General features: G+C 30.1%; 4 protein-coding genes and 1 non-coding gene across 7 annotated transcripts; 3 read left to right on the forward strand and 2 right to left on the reverse strand.

The window, feature by feature from the left end:
* Positions 1 to 532: 532 nt before the first annotated feature.
* LOC101253287 (cell number regulator 6-like) lies at positions 533 to 5,977 on the reverse strand. Its single transcript, XM_004239962.5, has 5 exons — positions 5,817 to 5,977; positions 5,602 to 5,718; positions 3,023 to 3,137; positions 1,897 to 2,162; positions 533 to 949 (listed from the first exon to the last, which is right to left on the reverse strand). The coding sequence occupies exons 2-5, from the start codon at positions 5,710 to 5,712 to the stop codon at positions 719 to 721; spliced, it is 723 nt and encodes a 240-aa protein (XP_004240010.1). The 5' UTR covers positions 5,713 to 5,718; positions 5,817 to 5,977; the 3' UTR covers positions 533 to 718.
* A 1,056-nt stretch (positions 5,978 to 7,033) lies between these two features.
* LOC101252988 (iron-sulfur assembly protein IscA, chloroplastic) lies at positions 7,034 to 11,388 on the reverse strand. 2 transcript variants are annotated; one of them, XM_010323172.4, is made up of 3 exons: positions 11,049 to 11,388; positions 8,481 to 8,696; positions 7,034 to 7,521 (listed from the first exon to the last, which is right to left on the reverse strand). In XM_010323172.4, the coding sequence occupies exons 1-3, from the start codon at positions 11,215 to 11,217 to the stop codon at positions 7,379 to 7,381; spliced, it is 528 nt and encodes a 175-aa protein (XP_010321474.1). In that variant the 5' UTR covers positions 11,218 to 11,388; the 3' UTR covers positions 7,034 to 7,378. The 2 variants fall into 2 exon arrangements, with proteins under 2 accessions (XP_010321474.1, XP_004240009.1); XM_004239961.5 differs by having other exon boundaries at positions 8,481 to 8,699; positions 11,049 to 11,385.
* A 989-nt stretch (positions 11,389 to 12,377) lies between these two features.
* LOC101252490 (uncharacterized) lies at positions 12,378 to 15,733 on the forward strand. Of its 2 annotated transcripts, none has more exons than XM_069298290.1 (3): positions 12,378 to 12,577; positions 13,911 to 14,159; positions 15,490 to 15,733. In XM_069298290.1, exons 1-3 carry the CDS (start codon positions 12,560 to 12,562, stop codon positions 15,535 to 15,537), a joined length of 315 nt encoding a protein of 104 aa, XP_069154391.1. In that variant the 5' UTR covers positions 12,378 to 12,559; the 3' UTR covers positions 15,538 to 15,733. The 2 variants fall into 2 exon arrangements, with proteins under 2 accessions (XP_069154391.1, XP_069154392.1); XM_069298291.1 differs by having other exon boundaries at positions 13,914 to 14,159.
* A 257-nt stretch (positions 15,734 to 15,990) lies between these two features.
* Positions 15,991 to 16,071, forward strand: TRNAL-AAG (transfer RNA leucine (anticodon AAG)). Its single transcript has one exon. It is a non-coding gene; the product is annotated as a tRNA-Leu (tRNA).
* Positions 16,072 to 18,099: 2,028 nt separating this feature from the next.
* Positions 18,100 to 18,802, forward strand: LOC101252183 (monothiol glutaredoxin-S1-like). Its single transcript, XM_004239958.4, has one exon. It carries the CDS (start codon positions 18,297 to 18,299, stop codon positions 18,609 to 18,611), a length of 315 nt encoding a protein of 104 aa, XP_004240006.1. The 5' UTR covers positions 18,100 to 18,296; the 3' UTR covers positions 18,612 to 18,802.
* The last annotated feature ends 5,704 nt before the right edge of the window (positions 18,803 to 24,506 follow it).

Below are 24,506 nucleotides of genomic sequence, written 5' to 3' on the forward strand. Positions count from 1 at the left end.
GTTAAAACTAACTTTTAGTGACAATTAGTACATTTATTTGCGGCGACTAAGTTAACACTAAAACTCATTTTTCAGCGACGATTAGTATATGTATTTGTGGCGACTAAGTTAACACTAAAACTCACTTTTCAGCGACGATTAGTATATGTATTTGTGGCGACTAAGTTGACACTAAACGCACTTCTAGTAATGGTTAATGTATGCTTCGCTATGGCTAAGTTGACTTTAAAACTCACTTTTAGCGACGATTGCTATACGTATCTGCGGCAACAGTAAGTGCAAATTTTAATTGCATTCAGTGCAAATTTAATTGCTTTAAGAATTACTTCAATTAATACTTACAATATATACATAATTATTTATAGTTGTATATGTTACTCCCTCATTTCACTTTTACTTGCAACTTGTTTCTAAAATAAATTTTCATTTTTACCTTCACTTTTAACATATAAAAAAAAAAAGACAGTATAGGAGATAATTTGAAAAAAAATACCTACATCAATAATTTATCGTCAAGTCAAACTATGACGAGTAAAAGTGAACCGAGAGAGTACCATTTGAATAATTTTGAGGCATTATTTTTCAAGGGCCTAACCTGTGCTTTAATTTTTTGTTCCTGTATAACTTAGTTCCAAGGTTGACTGTGCCAGCAACGTACTGTATAAACTGGTTATGTGATATAATGAATTGAAAAGTATATGCTAAATAGAGAGAGTTTTCATAGAGCTTGCATCTCGAGGTTGGTTTGTTCAGAGTTATTTGCTGAGGAAGGTACATATTCGCGGTTGTCGCTTGCAGCAGCATTCATCTCCTGAATCGGTGGAGGATTGACTATTGTCATCGGCAGGGCAGAATTATCTGACAGACGATTCTTCATCTCTCTATGCTCCTGGCACAAGGCACACCAGTGCAAGCAGCAATGTGCTAGGCAAGGGTCACAGGGCGAATTCTGCATCATTTTCGAAAGGTGTATACAACCATAAGGTACAATCTGGTAAAGAACAAATGCAATATTAAATGTAAAAAATGAAGACTGAAGTCCCATTCTAATAACCTCTCAGTTTTGTGTACACCTTAACTAATCCACCGGGTACATGTTACCTCCACCAGCGTAGATGTTGAGAAACTCTTTTCGACAAGACTTAAAAGACATATAGATGATGAAATCACCAAGCGTTTTTTTCGCGTCTACTAAGATTTGAACACACTGGTCTCCAATGGTTCATTCAAGTTTCTTTCACTGCTATGATGACAAGTCTCACTCTCATCTCCCAGCAGTTAACTTTCGAGAAACCACATAGATGACAGAGGCAACATTGCATTGTACAAAAAGAGAATGTAAACTTTCTTTATTGAAAAACAAGGGAAATATGTGCGCTAAATATCCCGCATTCATGCAGGGGGGAGGGCCAGACCCTACGAGGGTGTGATGTAGGCAGCCTACCCTGAAACAACCATCAACCATCAACCATCAGGCTAATTCCATAGCTTAAACCATGGAGACAACTTTATCGTTGCTCAGAAGCTCCTCTCCCGCAAATATTAACAATTAAAAATAGGTTAAAAAATGAAAAGCACGCCGACTTCAGCTAATGATGAAAATGTACTTCAACGTTTTGTTACCCTTTATTCTTTTGGTTACAGTAACATCAGAAAGACACTTTCTTGCAACTAGAATGTTTAAGATGATCTCCGTCCTAATGATGATGAGAAGTCTAAGCTAAGAAATTTTTAAACCGTTACGAATAGCAGGACTTGCTAGAAAACCATGAATAAAATTGATCATTACGAATTGCAGGACTTGCAAGAAAACCGTGAATAAAATTGATCAAGGACAAAGGGTTTGATCCTTATTAAGCATAAATAAAACACATAAACATATAAAGATGATGTTACCTTGAGATGATACTTCTTCTGCAGCGACTGCCGGAAAAGACCCGTATATATTCCACACATCCACCAACCAAATAGTAAGCCTTCGCCAATGAGGAACGATGTACCTGGATCAATACCATGACATACAGCTGTTGCAGCTGCAAGAGCAATGCCACCCTCAACAAAAATGGCATGACAAACACAAGGGGTAGTCCAAGGAGTATCATCTCTCAGCCTCTCGACATTACGCCCAAACAAGACACACGGGCAGAAAAGTCCTGTCCAGCCTACAGAAAGTAAGATATAAAAACCAGAGGTGTTAAAAGAAGAATCAACAGCTGCACACAGACCACATGCAAGAATATGATAAGGAGATTCTTTGCTGAGATGGAAGGATCCCAAAAATCGAACCAGAGTAATAAAAACCTAACATAGTGACAGATGTTGGTTTTTTTCCACAAATTGAATAAGGAGCGAATATTTGTTGATTATCAATATAGTTGATGTCCAGAGGGCTTATTCTTCCAGCACCTACATTTTTGGAAAGATCTTTCTATTCGCTCTTGCAGAATACTAAACCACAACCAAGACTAATCTATTTCCCCTCATAAGTGTTAGAAACATGAGATGCCGGTTACACAATGTTTTTATCACCTCCCATTGGTTTCGGCAGAATCTTGTTACTTAACCAAGACTGTAATGACCAAATCCTCCGCTTGGTTGGTCTGAAGATCAAAAGAGGTCTAAATGGTAACAGAGAGACTAAAGGTTTCATTTTCTATGCAAAAGCTACAAGATACTATTCTCATAGTTCAAGTGCTTTCTGCCACCACAGGTTAAGCGTTAACGAAATTACGAAAATGACAAAGAGCAGTATTAAATTTGTAATTTAGACAAGCAGACGTCAGTCCCTTTTACATAATGTATATAAATGATCACTTAATCAGTTTATCCTGTATTTCCAAAATGATAGTGTGAATAGAGAGTTTCTTTCATCAAAAGAGGTGAAAGAGAAAAATGGATAGATTTTGTTAAGTATTTTATGTGTTGTTTCCAAGAACACTGGTAGCATATAGATAATGAGGAACATATGCAAGTCATTACAGGGCACAGGCATTATCTACATAATGTAAAAAAGAACACTTACAGCTATCTTTGTCCTCTGCACATCCAAAAATCCCACTTGTCCAAGGCTCATCTGCAGGAGGCTCAAAACTTTCAGGTAAAACTTGTCCACATTCGTTGCACTTGTGAACGACTAGCTGCTCAATTAGACATGAAATTTGTATTAGAAGAGAAGTTAGAGAACAACCAAATCTAGAACAAAAGTAAAACCAATCAAGAACATACTAATATCTGACAGATATATTGGAGGAATCAAAGTAATATACTTTTTTGCAATTTCAATTAATAAAGTTCGCGAAACGCTACACCATGTAATGACTGACAAATAAAAGTTCCTACAAAGGAAATGTTTGTTTGGATTCTTCAAGAACTTCATTTTGTTAAACATGTGACTGCTTGCAGCATAATCTTGGAATTTATACACTCTTTATAGAATAGTTGTCGTCAGTGTGCAGTGATACATTTCAGAACAAGCCCTTGATTATATGTTTCTTATGACAAAATCCATTCAGTAATTTTATATTATTTGTAGGATAGTTGTTAGTGTGCAATCATGCAGTTAGATACTAGCCCTTGACTAAATGTTTCTTATGACAATATCTATAAAGTGAGTGAGTCAGATCTGTATCTTATAATTCAACAATAAATCTAGTGATTCTTGTGCGCTACGTACTATCCTTCATAATCTTCAATTTATTTTGTAGCATCAACTCCAAGACAGGACCACATTCGACTTAATATTGGAGATGATGGATAATGAATTTACTGCGAAGGCTTTAAAGTTTACTTCTCATTAATCATTATCCTTTCTTACTGTGATATTGTTCTGTACCAGCTTCAGTACTATCAACAGTACGTTATTAGATTGATATTTTTGACATATCTTATAGTTATTGATGTACAAGTAAGCCTTGGTGATATGCAACTGTATTACTCAAAAAGAGTTCATTAAACCTACAGAATAAGGATTTTAGCATGTGACACCTTTTTTTTTTAACCAAACCGATTCAAAACTAGTTTATGAAATATAAGCATCAGTCTAGAATTTCTGTAGCGTAAAACAATATTTTCCCTATTTATAATTTCTTCTCGACTTATCTAAATTGAGTAATTTCTTTTTCTTCTTCTTCAATATCTAATAAAAGAAATTTCTAAAATTAAATTCAATTGAAAACTCATAGCATTAAACTAAAAGCCAAAAAAAAAAAAAGAAGTCAATACCAGTAACCCTAATTGCAAATCAGGATAAAATTTACTCAATAAGAATAAACCCTATTGGAAGTTTGAATATTAAAACAGTACTCTTTTTTCCTTTGGGTGCGCAAAGGATGAAACTCACACTCCTATGCAATAACTCGCAAACCACATAGGAGCACTAGGCAAGTGAGATACGACGAGTTCAACCCAAAAGGAAAAGCAGCTAGGGGTTTCGAACTTGAGACCTCCAAGATTGAAGTCCCAAGACCAAACCACTAGGCCGCCCCAAAAATAATGTTGTGAACGTTTGTGGATTATGTCTTTCTAACTGAGTATACCAGAACTAGAGAGAAAAAAAAGTAAATAAAAAAGAAAATGGGAATCCAAAAAAATCAGAAAAAATGAAAAAAGAATGGAAGTCCCACATGAATGCTCTTTTTTGGCCTATTTTCTGTCTCTCACTCATTACAAAGAGAATGAGGCCACTTTAAGTATTACACTGAATAGTTCAGGGGGATTTTGAGGTATTCACACTAAAAAAGAAATACTATTGTCATGATAGGAATTTGAACTCGTACTCATATAAGGGAATTCGACGGCTCATATAACAAACAATTTTGTACTTATCCTTTACTGATACTATAACTTTTCGACGAAGCGAATTCAATTATATCCTACCCTCTTTACTTACACAACCCGAATCTACCACTCTCATGTTATATATCAGCCTTAGCCCAACGGCGCTACCTACTCCAATATCGCACAAGTAATTATTGGGCCGAGAAGAAGCAACATAAATGGAAAGCTTTCACAAAGGTTGATTTGGGACCCAGCCTCGGCCCAATAATTAGTTGTGTGACATCCGAGTAGGTAGCGCGACATTGGGCCAAAGCTGATCATAACATCTCACCAGCACAAGTATTGGGCGGAACACAAAACAACAACACAGTAATTCCACAAGTGGAGTCTGAAGAAGGTAGGACATACCAGACCTTACATCTATCTATGTAGGATTGAGAGATTGCTTCCAATGGATCCTCGTCCCAAAAGAAATGTATCCAAAACAGATACATGATCTTATAATCACACCTATTAGGAAATGTACAAAGTTTATGTCTAGCAACAAATCAAGAAGCTAACATCCCTACATTTTTTCACACAAGATTAATCCAAAATACTTCTAAATCCTAAAAAAAGATCCAATTTTTTACACTCATACACAATAATCCAATAAGATAAATTGAACTACAACATTTCATCCCATACCCCTCAGCAATCACAGGCAGATCTACCAAAAAAAAACATAAAAGCAAATGCAACCCCACAACCCCATTAAAAAAAAGGTTCAAATCTTAAATTCGCCTCTACGAAAACAAATTAAAAACAGATCAGAGAGATAAATACCTGAGGGACATGAATCGGTTGATTCAGCTCTCCAGGCTTAATGTCTTCTTCAAGTGGTGCTTGATCTTTTGTTAATTTCACATACTTTGACTGAATTCCTCCTTCTTCCATTTCAATCTGCTAACAAACAATTAATCAACAAATCAAAATCATTAACAACAACAACAAAACACAGTAAATCAAGTAAAATTTGAAAATTGTTCATCGTAATTGACCGGAAATTTGTGAACTGAGAGTGCCGCCGGTCAAATGAGGTACTCAATATAGTAACTGCTCATATATAGAAAAATGTTGGCTGTTTTTATTTAAACGAAGAAATCGTAGATTGCCTCCGAGAACTGAGGGCTTTTGTTTCCTTTTAAGCTATACTTCGTGGTGAGTTTTTTTGATACGCGAGATAAGGAGGTGAGATATTTTAAAATTAAATTTGAAATTATATTTAACTAGCGGTTAAATAATTTTGAATTAATGTAATTTAGATATCAAGATTCAAGGGCGCTTCTTAAGTTTTATGTATCACATACTGTATTATATACTTTATTTGTTTCGATTAGTTCGTCTTTATTTATATACGACACGTCCATGATCTATCCCCAATTGCTTGGTGTGCGGTATAAGATGTTATATTTCAAAATTAACTTTAACTTTATATTGTGATTAACTGACGATATAAATGATGTTATTTGATTATCTATAGTATAAATGTGATTTTTAAATTTAATTATAACTCATTTGATTTAAGATTATTTTATTTCACTTCTGAATGAGATAAATTAGTTTAGATACTATGATCTCGGGAAGATAACTTTAAAATAAATTAATATCGTCTCTTAAGTTTTATGTGTTGTATATATCTTTCGTTTTGATTGGTTTGTCTTTATTTGATCAAATTCGATATTTAAAAAAAATAAAGAAATTTTTTTTCTTATTACGTAGAATATAGTAAAATAAATTATAATCTTGTGATCATAAATATATAAATGCTAAAATATATGAGTTATCAAACCAAGAAAGGACATTGTTTTAATGAAATAGATTTAAAGTAAAAAACAAATTGAAATAATTGAACAAATTTATCATGTTAATATCATTAAAGAATATCGTATCATAAAAATAGTTATAATTAATCGTCATTTTATGTAACATACTTTATTTGTTAATTAGTCCCAAGAATAATACTTTTCTATTTCCGGAGAAAGGTTGTATTTACCCTTATAAATTGAAAATAAGTTATATTTTATTTGTCATTTATATACTTTCCCAATAAACATATTATATATTATCATACTTCAGAGCTATATTTATCTTTTACCCGTTAAAATTAATTGTATTTATCTTCAACCATTAAAACTCCATTTTCAGCTTTAAAAAATCACGTGTCATGTCCTTATTCAATCGAATAAATTGATTTCGTAATGAGATCAAGTTAATATATAATAATAACTGAGTTCACAATCTTTCATAAATTTAATAATATTTTAAAAATGCATATACAAGATCCAACACAAAACTATTGAGTTTACGTGAACCCACATGTTACATTGCGACTCTGCCTCACGAAGCATAAATCGACATGGCATAGATGTTTTGTATTTTGTGCAGGAAGAATAAAATGCATTCCCAGTTACACATATTTAAACGTTACAGTCCCTTATGCACATAATATGAGTTAACAGATCTTCATTACTGTCTCTGTCTATATTCAGAGAACCAAGCAAACCACAGTTGGTGTTCTAGTATGTTAATTTTGTAGTACTTTTTCTAAGACTGCATGCTCTTACATCTCAGCAGTAAACGATTTTCCACAACCACAAGTTTGCGTAGCGTTTGGATTTTTGAAAGAGAAGCCCCCGCCTATCAATGCATCGCTGTAGTCCAGTTGCATTCCGAAGATGAAGAGAAGGCTTTTTGGATCACAAACTGAAAGAAAGGGTTGATGCAACAAAAATCTCTTATTTAAATGTCAATAATCACTCGAAAAGAAAACAGAAACAAGTAGCTAGCACGCATAACTTACAAATATAAGAGCGAAATAGTACTGGTTTCTTGTATGGACCCAACACTATAAGCTTTAACTACTTCATGAGTAAAAAACGCCACACAATTGGCAAGGGGAACTTACTGAATCAAGGGTATTAAAATTCGTCTCAAGGTGAACTAAATTATCTAAGTAGATGGGTATGACTGCTAGCTTTAGAAGCATACAAGAGCTAAATATAGGTAATTTTTATACCACAAGCGGCATCAGTTAATCAATGAAGCGAACTTTACAGAGCACACAAGTTTCGAGGTATGAAGCGTAGATAGATCCCTGAGAGTAGAACTTCAACGGAAAAGAAAAGGCAGCCCAGTGCACTAAGCTCCCGTTATGCACAGGCTCGGTGAAAATTTCAATGGAGATGTGAAGTGAAACTCCGTAAGTTGTTTATATAGCAAAGTTGTACTTCATTGAGCAGTGATTTCCACTATCTATTTCCCCACAAGACTGTTAAAACCTGTAAACTCTTTGAACTTTAATTTATATGGAGGTCATCACATTAAATTGCTAATGCATCTATCACCTCTTTTATCTATCAGGCCAACTGATCACTCAATCCATACTTCCTTTTACTTATCTTACTGTCTTTTCATTAAATGAACACGACTAACTTATCTCATCAACTAAAGTGAAGGTTGAGTATCATGATTAACACAAGTATGGTTGTTTCACTGAATTTATTTTTCTTCCATGCTAAGGAGTTAAGGTTTGCAGAATAACACAGATCCAACGGAGATTAACTGCAAATTTGCTCTAAATTTGGTGTGAAACGATGCTCATTCTCTAGCAAAAGAAACCAAGACTGTCATGTTAGAAAATGAGAAATTAAATCCACACATACCAATAACAAATCCATTGTACTCGATGATTGAATCGTCTGGTCTAGCATTTTCTCGCTTTTCAAACTCCATAGTGTATGACATTCCCGAGCATCCCCCTTGTTTGACGCCAATTCTAAGACACAAGTCCTCATTCCGATCACTCCTCATTTTATTCAAGTGCATTAATGCATTGTCAGTTAAGGAAATTGCAGGTGCTACTCCTCCAGATGCAGGTGCTGCTGCATATATCAGAACCAAAGCAACTTATCAGAGCCAAGAGAGATCGCCTATAATAACGTCAACGTCGTGCTTTAACTATTACTTCAGCCTAACTAAAGGTGGCACGGTTTGTTTCTTGAAAGTCACTTTTACTATTTCTCACTTTGAAAAAAAAAAGTGATTTAGTTATTCTAGATAAACTAAGTTAGAGTTCAAAAGGTCATATTTAAAGTCTTATGGCTCATAACAAGTTACCTATAATTATAGAAGGCGTAAAACCCTGAAAGAAGATTATAACTAAAATGCATCCTTTGTTAAAGTAAGAGCAATTATAATTTGGACAGAAGTAGAGTTCTGTTTATGCTTCACAAAATGTAAACATAATGCCTAAAAATATTTCTCATATAGTATATACATTTTATAGTCGTAAGCCATGAATATTTCCAAAGGTTATCTTGTGTCAAAAGAGGCTGCAGTAATTTATTAAAAGTTCATTTGACAAATGAGAATGTTCCATTCAGGCTCTACTCCCAAATCCCAAAGTTTCTTGATATTATTATTAGACTGTTTATATCCCCTGCTGTTAAAGTTAAGTGCCCTGAAAAGCACCACATGGTTTTCTTTCAATGAATGAAAGGTACAAACGCAGTAAAATCATCCTTGCTTTAAGCACAGAAGATATAAACAGACAAATACAAGCCTTGAGGCCCTTGACCTCCTTTATGATGGTTTTAGTGAGACATTCTGCTACCAGCCGTTTCATATCAACTTCCTCATCACTTCATTGACCCAAAATCCAATTTTCTTATTTTAGAATTGAGGTAACAGAAAAACCAGGTAAATTCAAACAAGGTGATCATAGCTGATCAATTCTTCCCAAATGCACTTAACCTTCTTTAAACAGCTTCTTATCTTAAATGATGGAAAGTGAAAAGAAAGCATGTCATCTGAATCATCCTGATACACGTTTATGAAGCGAAACATTCAAATTCTCCCAAGCATGTGCTACAGTATTCAAAAAGTTTGGTTAATCTGGAAACAGGTAATAGACCTCCCTCAAAGTACCTTGAACAGTTACTTTTCCAAAGAGTTCTTACATAATGTGCACGTATTAATCTGACTAGATAGTTAAAACAATATTTGTGCATCTTTTCTATTATATTCAATTTTCATCTATATATTTTATATTTTAAATTTTCAATTTTTGATCTATTTCTAAATGTTATGTAAAAATTAGTGTTCTTCACCAGGAAAAATATCAAAGTATCTCGCTGAGAAGTTTGACTCGGACTACTCAAAAATCAGCCAAACAATCTCTCCTGAATTCCAGACTGTTTACAGGCACAGATTCACTTTAAAATGTCCAAACACTATCAAACCTAGGTACTTGTTTTTTCTCTTTCCAAAAGGGTAATGTTTATGTTAGCTAGTAACCAATCAAGTGACGAAAAGAGCCATCACGTACAGTCCATCTAGGAAAATACTTTCACAAATGACCTCTAAAGCAAGAAAAAAAAACTAATGTCATCCAATTTCAGCTATTGCAGTATATTACTGTCAGGACAATGTCTTAAACCCAAGTTTTCACACAACAACTATCATTTCCAAGGCTTATTTTGGGACAAATCACACCGTTCAAGGGTGAGATTTTAATTCAATAGAAATTTACAACGTATTCGCTACTAGCAACAGACAAAGCTCAGCTGCTCTTCATAGCTTACAAAAGTCCTCTTCCTTCTTCCTTCAAGCATAATCAATCAAAGAATTACAGCTTATATCCTTCGTATTTACTATAATCAACAAATCAACTACTCCTCAAACCCAAGATAGCCAATACAAATCTCCTATATCATTCACTATTCAGATAATATACCACAATTTAACTAATCTTAACTAATTCAACTCTAAGCATAAACACACCACAAATCTCCTCCTCTATCCTTCCAATCAATTATACTTAGCAAAACCCAAATAAATAGCGAAGGCATGGGTGGAGCTAGAGCAAGTCATACAGGTTCCGCAAAGTACAACCTTTTTTTCCCTACAAAATTCATTAAATATGTACAAATTATAAATTTAGAACTCACTAGAATCCCAAACTCATAAACTTTAAATCCTTACTCGGCTTTGAGAGAAGGTAAATAATTTACTCATCACTACAATTTTTCTCTCTACTCTTCTTCGATACAAAAAATAGCTCAATACCTACTCTAACAGAAACTAGAAAACCTATCCCCGTATAATTTTAACTACAAATCTAAAAATCTAAATCAAACATGAATTAAACAAACTGAAAAATCATCAAATCCTAAGAAATTTTGATTTCGTTTCAATTCATTGAACCAAAATTGAAGTAGGTAAACGATTACCTTCAAGTGTAGCAGATCGAATAGACAATGATTTTTTGCGATTAAAAAACGAAGGCGAAGATCGAAAGGAGATTGAAGAAGATGATTGAGGCAAAACGCTTGAAATTGTTGAATTCTTCGAAGGGCGGTGTAGAGAAGATGAACATCGAAGAGTTGCAGAGAACGCCATTGTTACCTGCAAATCACACAATTGATAATTTTTTTATTTTTTTTTAATTTTCAGTTCTATAATTTATTTATGGCTTATACATACGTGCTAGTTGAATTGTGATCATTTTTGTCAATTTTATTTTTTGAGGTCTATATTTTAATGTGTGTAAGGGGAGATATTTTGTATATCAAAAGCTTATTTTTTATTATAATTTGTTTTTATATATTTTTTTAAATATTTTGAATTATTAATTATTGTTATTTATAATACTTTTATGTAGTTTATAAATAGAGAAAAAGGTCTTAATTATAGTTAATTTTTAACTGAAATTATTGTAACGAAACGGAATTGAGAAAGGTCGTTTTACTCTCATGCACTTTTATATAGTATTTTAAACGTATATATATATCCACATGTACATAAAAAATATTGTATAATTATAAATAGTAATGTGTCAATGAGCAAATATATATCTTTAAAATAAAGTATTAAATAGAGTAAGAAAAAAAAATGTCCTTTATAAAGTTTGGTATCATAATAGTAATTTCGATCAAAATTAGAGTATTTTCAGACTCGTGTCTCTTATAAATATATAAATTTCATTTAAAAAATATTTGAAAATTTTATGCACAAGTTCCAAGTCAAACTTAAATGGTTTGACTATCAAAAAAATAAAATGTGTAACATAAATTGAGACACACGGAGTAATTTTTTTAAAGAAAAATATTAAATCTTTGAAAAGGGCTCAATATACAAGTCCATTTTGTGATTTAGAATATATATATATATATATATATATATTTGTTACAAAATATGCTCGTATCGTACAAAAATCATTCACATATACTCTTTTCCTCAGATGCAAGTGAAAAAATTAATTTCGATTTTGATTTTTAAAAAAATCATCTAGAAATATAGCTAATTTTTTATATATTTAATTTTTCTCATTTAAACTTCTTTGATTCAACATTTTGAATATCTCCCTCGTAGTAATTATTCAGAATATACATATATATTTTTGAAATGATAATTTTAATATATAAACTACAAAAATAATTAATAAAAAAAATCCAGTTATTTTTAAAAAAATATTTTTTATGCAATTTTTTTTAAATACCAAATACACCCTTTTTGTTAGTATTTATACATAACCAAAGGCCCTCTCCTTATTTTCTTCCATTTCATTTTTATTTCATTCTTCTTCTTCATAACCAACAGAACACACCAAAGTCCCCTTCTCTTTCTCCTTTTTTTTTTTTCTTTTGTCAACTTCTCTACACCAATATTAATCAATTCTTTTTTTGCCTTTTTTTCCCATATAAATTAAACTTCACAATATTTTCTAATTATTTGGCTTGCAATGGAAGATCATAAAGAGGTAAAAAGTAAATTAATAAATCTATCTTTTGTTATATTTATATTATTTACTCTTTTCCTACTCTTTTCTTTATATATTTTATATATACATCAAAAAGAAAATATCAAGCTCATATAAATCAATATAATTTTTCATCGATCCTCTTGTACCTCCTAACTCCATCTATAGCTCTTTTAATTCTTTAATTAGGTTTCTTTCAACTTCCTTTTTTTTTCTTCCCTTATCTTTTACCTAAGTATTCAAGAATTTAATTTATATTACGAATTCAAATCTTCTAGAGTATAATTGTACGTGTAATTTCTAATTATTCAAGATTTTTTTTTTGATATTTCAAGATGCAGTTAGATAAGGTTAAAAGGGTTCGACAAAAAAAATTACTTTATTTATATATAATTAAAATTAACTTTTTTAATATATATAAATTGGTAAACATAACTTTTTTGTGTGTTTACTTATTTAATATTGCAATAATTTTTTTTTTTTGGGTTGTCTGAAAAAGTTATGGGTGTCATGACTATAATTTCCTATTTCTTTTCTTCTATCTAATTTTTTCTTTTAAAAAATAAGTTTTTTGTGGCTCACGTTTAGTCAAATTTGGCTTTGAATTGTAAAGCTAAATCAACACAAAAATTTGAAAATGCAAATGTCAATAGAATTTAAGGAAAAATATATATGTTCTAGCTGTTCCAGCTGGACCATATGCAATTCACATATTATTTTTTTTGTCAATATTTTTCTAGTAATTAATAAATTTATTAGTGATGTGATAAGCTAAAAGAATAATGGAGTAATATATATGACTTGCTCTAATCACTTTGGCGTAATAAATTTGAATACTTAAGTTGGACCTTCTGAAAAAATATGGTATCTTGAACATAATATTCTGAAGAATTTCAATTTTTTTTTAAAAAAAAAAATTAAATATTTTGAAACGAATTCAGTAAATTATTTTTTTTCTTTTTACCTCTTAAGAGCTTTTGGCTTTTTACTTTTTTGAGTGACTCGAATTCACAATTTCAATATTCGCGATGAAACAATTATTACTATGTTAAATAATTAACATAAAATCTTTTATTTAACGTAATAATATATATGAGTATTTCTAATCAGTACCCTACATAAATATTACTAAAATGAAAGCTTTAGCGACTCTGAACGCAATGACAATTAACTCAAATAAAGCTAATTAGTTTTGTGGCAACAAATAATACTACTAAAAGAAAAATCTATTACCAGTAAAATATCTCTTTTTTTATTGTGAGGATACTTACCATCCGAGCAATAATTTTGTTGATATGCAATTGATTGATCATACATTTTGTCAAAATTTTAGCAGAAGGCAGCACCATGGCTATCAGTGCCACAATTTGGGGATTGGGATCAAAAAGGAGCATTACCAGACTACTCAATGGATTTCTCAAAAATAAGAGAGAATAGGAAACAAAACAAGTCAAGAGCTAGTCTTGGAAATGAGGAGGATTTCAATTCCATATCAAATACAAGTAATAATAATGTGAATAATACAAGTCATTCAACCCAAAACAAAGATCAAACTTACCATCATAAACACTCTACAACTCATGTAAGATTTTGTTACATTAATTCACTTATATATTCTTCTTTTTGCCTAGGCTTGTGTAGCCTCTTTTTTTTTATTTGAATGTTCATATAGTTATTGGTACCTATGTTGTTTGGACTCTGCGAAAATATAATCACTACATCAACTATGATCATTAGCGGCAATTAGCATTCTTGTACATGTCCATAAAGCCTTTAGCGACACTGATTCTAACGGCACTTAGCTAATGCCGACAAAGATCTTAGCTCTCTTTATTATTGTTAATATTTTTTGCTGCTAAAAGTTGTTTTTGTCATAGTGTATCATGTATATTTGTTATTCTTCAGAAGCAGTAGACTTTGGGGGGATTGATACGAATGCAACAACATTTTGTGTGTGTCAAAGCAACATAGATTAGTATTTCCTCCGTCACAAAATATTTATTGTGATTCTCTTTTACCCATGCCTTTGAGATTCATTAATTATGTAATCATGAATTTGTTTGACCCCTTTTAGTTAAAATTCTGAATTTGTCATAAGACTAAGATTTACGTTTATTTTATCCAATCCTGATCCACTTGTGAAACTATATTGTCTCCTCTCAAAATGATGTTGATCATGTGGTCATTGCATAAGTACAATATCACATGATATCTGTATACAACACAAGTTGGAAGAAAGTGATGTTTGCAATGCCTTATTGGGTAAGCAACTTTTCTTGTCCAGAAAAATTGTTTGAGCAAGTGTTGTAATTTTAGCAAGGCACATGCAATTATATTGCTATTACTTAAGTTAGGTAGTGTCTGACTTATGTGATGAAAAAATGTGGTTCTATCAGCATTTAAATGTGTTTGGTATGATAGGAAAATGTTTTTATCATTAAGAATAAGTGGAATTTTTTTTCGTGTAATTTCGATATATAAGTAAATAAAATATTTTATTCTAAAAATATTTGTATTATAATCTAGATAAATACTACGTGAGATGGAGATCAAGGTTAGAACTAGGGAAGTGGGGTGGTGGGAGATGGGTGTTACGGGGGTGAGAGTGAATATGAGGTGTGTTGGAGGGTGAATTAGTCCATTAGTGTATAGGATGAACAACTTATATAAAATACATCTGCCTCTAATTTTGACGTGTCCTCCTGATATACATTAATCGAGCAAGTGAGATTCAAATGACAAATAGTTATACCGAAAGAAAATAAAGGAAGATAAGCATATAGTAGGATTTTAACACTGCGCTTAATGCTATATATATTTTCACTTAATTGAGTTGTTGCTTCTTCATGGTGAAAATTTATTTTTTGTTTTTTACAATCATTTTTTAATTCTATTTTTTCCTTTTTTGGCAGACAAGGAAAAGCATTTTCAGTTGCTTCAATTGCTGTGTGAAAGCTTGAAGATTCTTGTGATTGATTTTGGTGTTCTATGTAATGATAAATGAACCAATATTTATATAAGTTGATCTCATTCCCCACATTTTGAAGTTGTTAGAAATAGGAAATTAATATTCTTGTTTTTCTCACATTTAGATGATCAACAATAATTGTGTGTTAAAGAAATCAAGTGTTGATGATTGTTGCGTATTGTCCAAAATTTTATCCTACATTTTATTTTTTAATAACGATAATGTTCAGGATAAATTTGGATGTATTTTACTATTTCATCGAGTATTTTTATTGCATATTGGATATATTGTGCTGAATGAAATATGATCTAGGACCTTTTAAGTGAGATGATGAGTGAAAAATAACAAGTAAATAAATTGAATTTATTAGTAGCTATTTAAGATGATTTTGTAGAGATGATTATTAATAAAATTAATAAGTAATTTGCTATTTTGGATAACATGTGTTGAGATGGCCGAGTTGGTCCAAGGCGCCAGATTAAGGTTCTGGTCCGAAAGGGCGTGGGTTCAAATCCCACTCTCAACAATAATTTTTTTACGGTTTGTTATGAAAAATCAAAATCGATAATTATCATAAATATTTTAATATTTTATTTAGATACATGATATATTTCTATACTCGACTTTTGATTATAACTAAGAAAATCACTTATTTTCAAGAGAACATTCTCCTCCATAAATACCACACACACATTAATAATGATTATCATAGATACTTTAATCGTTATAACGAATGTTATTACTATTATAAATAAGATATTATTATATAGAAGTAAAATATAACATAGAAAATCAATTCCGAATAAAATCAAACTACTATTATAACAAGATTGGTCTATAATTTAAAAGATCACATCAAACTCATCTAAAACACAAAGAGAAGTGTGTTGTACCTTTGGTGCACACAATTAAACACACATATGGCCACTTCTACTTGCTCTCTCTATACTTTGATTTGTGTATTTCTTGTTTTTTTTTAAAAAAAAAATCTTTTTTCTCTTTTGCAGAGGTAATGTGTACTTAAATATTACTATTATTTGAGAATTTTAAAAATAATAAATTATTTTTGATAAATCATCGACGACTGACGAGAGAATTAATGTAATGAAATTTTAGGAGCATAAATGAATGCTCTGGATATTCGATATAAATACAGATGAGCAAAATGACTAGATTTTATATTTCTTTTATTTCTATTAATTTATCTAATTTTAACTTGATACGATATTTTAATTAATTTTGTAATTTTAGATATGTCATATGAAAAATTAGAATAGAGTTATAACAAAAAATAAAAAATAATTTTTTAAATAGATTATAAAAAAAATAAGACAAACAAATTGAAACGAACGGAGTAAAAAATTAGATGAGATCATATATGGCCTTTCGAAGTAGCAAACCGACTATTTTCTCTTCTTGCTTGATGATAAGTACATACACTAATTAGTAGTAGTACTCTTTTTTTTCCCTTCATAGTTATGTGATTTGCTGTGTGGAATATTTGAAAAGCATTTATTCTAATATCCACCTAAAGTAAAGTAAATTTATCATCAAAATAAAAGTTTGGAGATTTATCTAGATTTCTCCTTGGGGCATGTTTGGTACGAGAGAAATGTTTTTCTATAAAAATATATTTTTGTTAAAAAAAAGTGATTTTCTTTTATTTAATAAATACACAAAAATATTATTTCGCACATATATAATTATAAAATTATGTGGTGACAATGTGGGGGATGGGTGGGTGGGTTGGGGTGGGGGTATGGGGATGAGTAATCGGAGTATTAAGGGATGAGGAGACAATCAACATGAAATGATATTTATATGACCGTTTATGAAGGTGACATTTATTGATCTTTTTTATTAGTCAGGTATGATTAAATTAAAAAAAATGTTTCTTACGGTGTATTTGATAGGAATGAAAATTTTTGCTAAAAATATTTTCTAGCAAGATAAGTAATTTAATTTCTTATTTATTTTTTAATTTTTGATAAGTAAATAAAAATTAATATTTCACAAACATAGTGTATATTCTATTTAAACTCTATGAAATTAGGGTTTGGAGTACTAGGGGTGTGGGAGGTTGTGGAGATGGGGGCTACGCGGGGGGGGGGGGGGGGTTACGTTGAATTGTAGAGAAAATAATTAATTAATTAATGTAAGATTTTACATATCATTTTTAAGAAATTTATTTTTTTAGAAAAAAATATATTCGATCTGAAAGATATTTTCTATTGTACCAAACACACTCTTAATAGTTTTTTTATTTCTCTTGGTACGTACGGAAATATTATGACTTGAAGCAACAAGTGAAATAAGGCTTTGTGAATCATCAAATGATCAAGGAATAATTTGCATATATATCCACTAACTTTGCATTGTTCTTTTGAAATTGTGTAATCTTTTTGTTCTTTTTGAATTGTGTAATCTTTTTTTCTATTCATTATGATAAATTTATATGTCTAGCTAGAAGGATAATTTAGTCTTTTTAATCATATTTACATATTATAAATACCTCATGTACTTAGTTAATGTATTTATTCAAGATAGTTATTGTTTCACATTAATCCCACCACTTTAAATCTTATATAACTTTCTAAAAGTTCAATTTTCTCATAGCAAGTTAAGCCTCAAAAAAATTAACATAGATATAACCTTTTTTCTCTCTACAAATTAAACCTTCACAATTTCTCTTAATTTCAATCACAAAATTTAAGTTATTTTAGCCAAAAACAATTTTTGTTAGGTCTCAAAATGGATATGGTGATGAAGTTGGGAGCAGAGAGTCCAGTGGTGATTTTCACTAAGAGCACTTGTTGCATATCTCACAGTATTGAAACCCTAATTCGAAGTTTCGGAGCAAACCCTAAGGTTTATGAGCTCGATAAATTAGTTTCGAATGGTGAAATGGAGAAGGCATTGGTTGAATTACTAGGGTGTAAATCAACTAGCGTGCCAGCAGTGTTCATCGGAGAAGAGTTCGTTGGTGGTTCTAATGAGATTATGAGTCTTAATGTTAGAGGCAAGCTCAAACAATTGCTTCTAAAGGCAAATGCTATTTGGATATAAAAATTATCATGGCGGAAGCAAAATTTTCGATAATTTTTTTTCTCAAAATATATATAATATAAAAGTAACTACATGAATAAGTTGAAGTAAATTAAATATATAAATCAATTAATTACTAGTTAGCTATTATGTATGTCTTTGATGTTCCTTTTATGTACTTATATAATAAAACTCAGGGTAATTAATTATTACTACACTTGGTGCACCTCTAAGGCTTATTATAAAGTAGATCTTGCAATATTTATGAGTACTTTTCGTGTTATAAATTGATGTAGCTAGCACATTGTGGCTAAACAAATATGATAAATTACCTCCAATAAATAATATATTCAAGAATTTAAAAAGTTTAAATAATAGACTTAGAATGACTTTTGCAGTAGCGTCAAAGGCAGCTCAACGTAATAGAAGGCTTAAAGCGAAAATTGAGTTAGAGGACTAAAATTAAAATAAACTTTAAATGTACTTATTTATAATTTATTTTTCTATCTTTTAGATGCAAATTAGTACTTAATGTTTCTTTTATACATGATGATTTCTTTGAACATCCTTTTTAATTATTAGTTTTTAAGTGAGATTTATCAATTCAAAAGTTTGAAAAATATCATTTTACTGAGGCAATTATTATATAAATGGTTGGCGTAATTCAATAAGTAAAAGTTGACAAACTTTAAATAAAGATAATAGTTGAATTCAAGAAATTGATGCCTTGGTATTCCTTATCTTAATATGTTTAGGATAACGCTTGAAAATTTAAAAAGAAATAAAAAAAATTAAATTTATTTTGTTCAACACTTTTCGATTATTGATTCATATTTTTGAAAAGTAATTACTCTAGCTTATCAAAGATTTGAAGAAAGAAAGTACAAAAAGAGTTTATTTATAAAGATAAATAATATGAGTGTTAGCGAAAAGAATGAAAGAAGGCAAAAATAACATTTTCTTAATTTCTTCTATTTGAAACGGATTGAGGAGAATAAAACAATATCATATTTTTTTCAAAAATATTTTTTATCACAAATAATGAATTTATCCTATAAAATAACACATAATTTATTCTTGAAAAAAATTTAAGGTCGACCAAAAATTAGAAGCCTAAGAGGCTAAGACATGCATATTGCCTTAATTTTGTAAGTGAGAGTCACCCCTGAGTAGCGTAGCCACATACATTGATGGTTATTTGAGCATTATTCGTTAAAAAATTGCATTGCGATATATAAAAAATTATAATAAAATATATATGTTATAAATTATTTTTTGTGCGTATATATCAATACTTGAATATCCTTAACGAAAGATTTGAATTCACCATCTTTATAGTTTGTGTGAATCCTCCTGCCGCCACCCTTGTTTTATATCTCTCAATCTCCCCATTTGGCAGAAATTTTATAGTGTAATTTAGAGCTCATAAACTAATAATTAGGGGTGTACAAAATCAAATTAAAAATCGAACCAAATCGTATATCGAATCAAATCGGAAAAAAAAAAATTCGAATAGTGATTTGGTTTGACTTTGTTTGGTGTTGAAAAAAAAATTCGATTATATTTGGGTTGGTTTTGTTTCAATTTTAAAAAATAACCCGAAATCAAACCAACTCAACATTATGGGTGTGTTTGGTATGGTGGAAAATGTTTTCCCATGGAGTTTAAAATAAAAATTTGGAGTTTGAATATTTTTAAAAAACAAAATAAATTTTTTGAGGAGGGGTTCGGATTGGGGTTAGGGGGGGCTGGCTTGTGGTGGGTGGGGGAAGGGGTCAGGGATCGGGTGAAAAAATAAAATTTTGAAATTGTAAGTATCTTTTTGAAATTGATGTTTTTCCCAAAAAAAATTGTATTTGAAATTGGAGGAGAGTTTTGGAAAAATGTTTTCCTTAATTTTTGAAGGGATTTATTTTCCTTAATTTTGAGGAAAATAAGTTGATTTGGAAAACATTTTCCAAACTTTTGTCCCAGTCAAACATTGAGAAAATTGGAAAACATTTCCTTCATACCAAACACACTCTATATATATAATTTTAAAATTTATTTTGTACGTAAAAAAATTTACTTTGATTTAATTTTTAAATATCTCTTATACTTTTTCATAGTTTTTATCTTTTAACATATTTATTTCATGTTTGAAAGTTAGAATTCTTAATCATCTAATAAAGATTATAGACGATACATGTTTAAATAAAAAATCAAATTAATACTAATGCAAAAAGAAAATGCAACTTTTACATATAGCAAACATAATAATTTGTATACTATAGCAAAGTTTGCATAATTGCACTCCATAGCAAACATATAAATGTATAATTCGCTATACATGTACAATTGAAGCGAATTGTATAAAAGTGTATAAAACGAGAAAGAGAAAAGAAACTTGGACAGAGAATTATATTAAAACAAAGTTTATAAAACGAATTGTATAAATAAAAGTGTATAGAACGATTATATACAATTTGAATTTGTATAAAATGAGAAAGAGTGAAAGGCAAAGAGACTTGGACGGGGAATATACAATTGAATCGAGTTGTATAAAACGAGAAGGAGAGAAATTATATACAATATGAATTTGTATAAAATGAGAAAGAGAAAAAGGCAAAAGAAACTGGACAAGGGAGTATTTTTATTGTATAATTATAAGTGTATAGGACAAAAATATATGTATTTGCATGTGTATATACAATTTTCTCTAGCTTTATACAAACAGAAATGCAATTTATACATTTTTTTTTTGTATAAGCGAGAGAGACGAGGGTGGTGAGCGAGATTAGGGAGAGTGGTAGCGAGATCTGGAAGAGGGGAACAAAAATATATGTATTTATACAATTTCCTATGCTTTATACAAATAGAAACAAAATTTTATACACTTGTGTTTGTATAAAAGTGAGAGGAAGTGAGCGAGAGATGGAGCGAGAGAGGAGAGTGGCGAGCGAGAGTTTGAGGGGGAGAGGTGACTGACAAACAGTTTGTTACAAGACACATTAAATCAAAGGGTGGTTATAGCAATTAATTTGATTTATTAGCTAGTTTGTCATTATATACAATTTTTCCAAAAGAAAATCAATTCAACACTAAGAATGACAATAATATTGAATATTTATTTTTTAGTTTTACATAGATTTAGACAATTAAAATACATGATCTAATTTTACTTTCTTTTAATATTTAGTCATGTAACTCATACTTACTAAACTTATTTTAGCATGATTTAGTACTTTAAATTATAATCAATTTCGTTGACTTATTAATTTGCAATATTTGTTTTACGCTATTTTATTATAATCTTTTGATGGATATTTTAGTGTCATTAATCATGTCATATTTTTTTTGTTATTTTCTTGAGAAATAACTTAGATAGTTGCATTTTGTTAGGACTAAAGAAACATTTGAAGTACAAGTAAATTATATGTTTGTATGAATACTTTATCGAAAAAACCAAAAATTCAGAAAAACCTGAAAAATCCGACAAAATCCGAAGTTGAAAATCTGAATTTTATTGATTTGATTTGGTTTATAAATTCAAAAATCCGACGCAAATAATTTAACTCAATATTTAAAAACCTGAATCAACGCGACCATATATATCCCTACTAATAATTCTGTCTCCGATTATATCAATGGCAGTCCCTTTTGGTACTTAACTGTTTATTTTTGGAGCATAAAATAAAGGCATACAAGGACGCTAGGAATCGATCTCGTTAAACTTTAATATGCACAAAAATATTTCTTATAAAGTAGCATCAAATTTTTATCAAAAAAGATGTTACATAGATCTGAATTATGTCCCTATCTAAAAATAGACTAATTATGATCGTGTCTCACCTAAATTTTAGTGGAATTTCAACCATGTACAAAGAATATTAGTAGATGAATATGAATTCTTTTGTGCTAGATAAAGTGATAAAGTAAAAAATTTCGCTTAATAATAGTGATATGTAGAAGGTGTGATAGAATCTCCGACCCAACTTTACCTTTTTCTCGAACCTCATACCTCTGACAAGCGATATTTGAAGAATTTTTCAAAGAAATAATGGATGAAAATAAATAAATCAATTACGATGGAGCAAGTTACTAAAAATCATAGCAAACTAATTAATAGGAAATTTGTGCTATAGAGGACGTGATTTTTTCAACTCATTTTTTATCAAACAAACTCACTGAAAAAAATGAATGGCAGAAATCAAATTTCTCACTGAAATAGTAGGAATTTTCTTAATTTTTTTGTATTAAAAATCAATATATTTTCTTTCTCATATATTCAACCAAAATATTCGCCAAAATTGTTATTAAATATTTTTCGGTGAGAAATTTCGGTAGAAAAATAATACTCTCTCCGTATGGAATTATTTGTCATGTTGTGCTTATTGAAAGTCAATTTGACTAATTTTGAAAGGTAATTGGATCATCACATTAATTCGATATTTTAAACAAAAAAATTAGTTATTCTAAAACTATATGTAAAGTACTATAAATTACAATATTTTGCATATTAATATGATTAAAAAATACATCTTAAAATGTTAATCAAAATTTTTATAAGTTTAACGGTAAAAATAAAAATTATGACAAATAATACCGGACGGAGAGAGTAATATTCTAGTAGTAATAATGGGTCAAAGTAAAGACCCATCAAGTAAGCCTAAATGAACCTAGCCCATACATAATAAGCCCATTTTAACAGTAAGTAGAACAGTTTGCAAAATTGTATCTGGATTTATATATATTTGAAAGCACAAAAATTTGATAAAATTCGTAATATTGTAAATTAGCCTATATTTAAATAATTAGCGTTTAGACTAGTGAAAATTCCTAAGTTACCCATTTATTTGCCTTTTAACACTTTATGAACAACAAAAGGAGGGGCAAGGTAGATTGATCAACGGATAATTACAGTTCAAACCCTTCGACCAATATAAAACATGTAGAAAAAAGATAATTGTGTATCAACAACATAATATATGGCCTTTCGAAGTTGCAATCGACCCTTTTTATTTCCCTAGCTCAAGGACCAAATTAATTTCACTTTTACGATAAGGAAATCGATCATGTGATTTAATGTTTGGAATATTTGATAAGAATTTATTCCAATTATATACAGCTAATAACTAAAGCAAAGTCAATTATAAAGATGGAAAGTTATCTAGATACCTATTCACTAGTACGTATAATATTATGGACTTCATGCAAAAGTATATTTTATTTTAGGATATTGTTCGTAATTCAATTTCATGTCATGTATTATTCGCTTTAGCTCAATAAGTTTTATGATTTACGTTATTATCGAAGTAATTTTATGTTATATTTATTAAAAACTCTTTCACTTTTCATTAGGTTTTTTTAAATGTGGGATTCGTTTTTGAACTATGTTTGTATGTAACTCACTAGAGGTCCGGAAAACAAAGAGAAGATGTGTACGAACGAAATATTCAACAACAAGAAAGAAGGAAAAGGATTGAAAGAGGAACTCCCAAGCATTTGGCGATCTCAGATGTGTTGATATCAATGATGACTCATTATTTCGATGAATCATTTCTTTGGACAAAAAAAAATTATGTAATCGCTTACTCGAGATCTCGCTTATCAATCGTTCTTATCGTCCTACCTTTCGGCACGATCATCGATATCTCTGCTTCTATTTTCCCATATCAAAATTAAAATGCCTATATATTCTATAGGATTGAAAAAGAATAATACAATAATATTCGATTTTAAGACCAAAAAATTAAAGAATCTTTGTATAATACTTACAAGTGTGTTCATTTCCGTTATATCTATTTTTTTGTAATCCAATCATAATGTTTTTAAATTTTTTCTTCAAATATGATTATTTTTTATGTGTGAACCTAATTATATTTTTTAGATAAAATTAAATATACGTGAAAAGTCTCTTCAAATAGGTGGTTATGC

The sequence above is a fragment of the Solanum lycopersicum genome, chromosome 5 (assembly GCF_036512215.1).
Source record: "Solanum lycopersicum chromosome 5, SLM_r2.1".
Taxonomy (NCBI): domain Eukaryota; kingdom Viridiplantae; phylum Streptophyta; class Magnoliopsida; order Solanales; family Solanaceae; genus Solanum; species Solanum lycopersicum.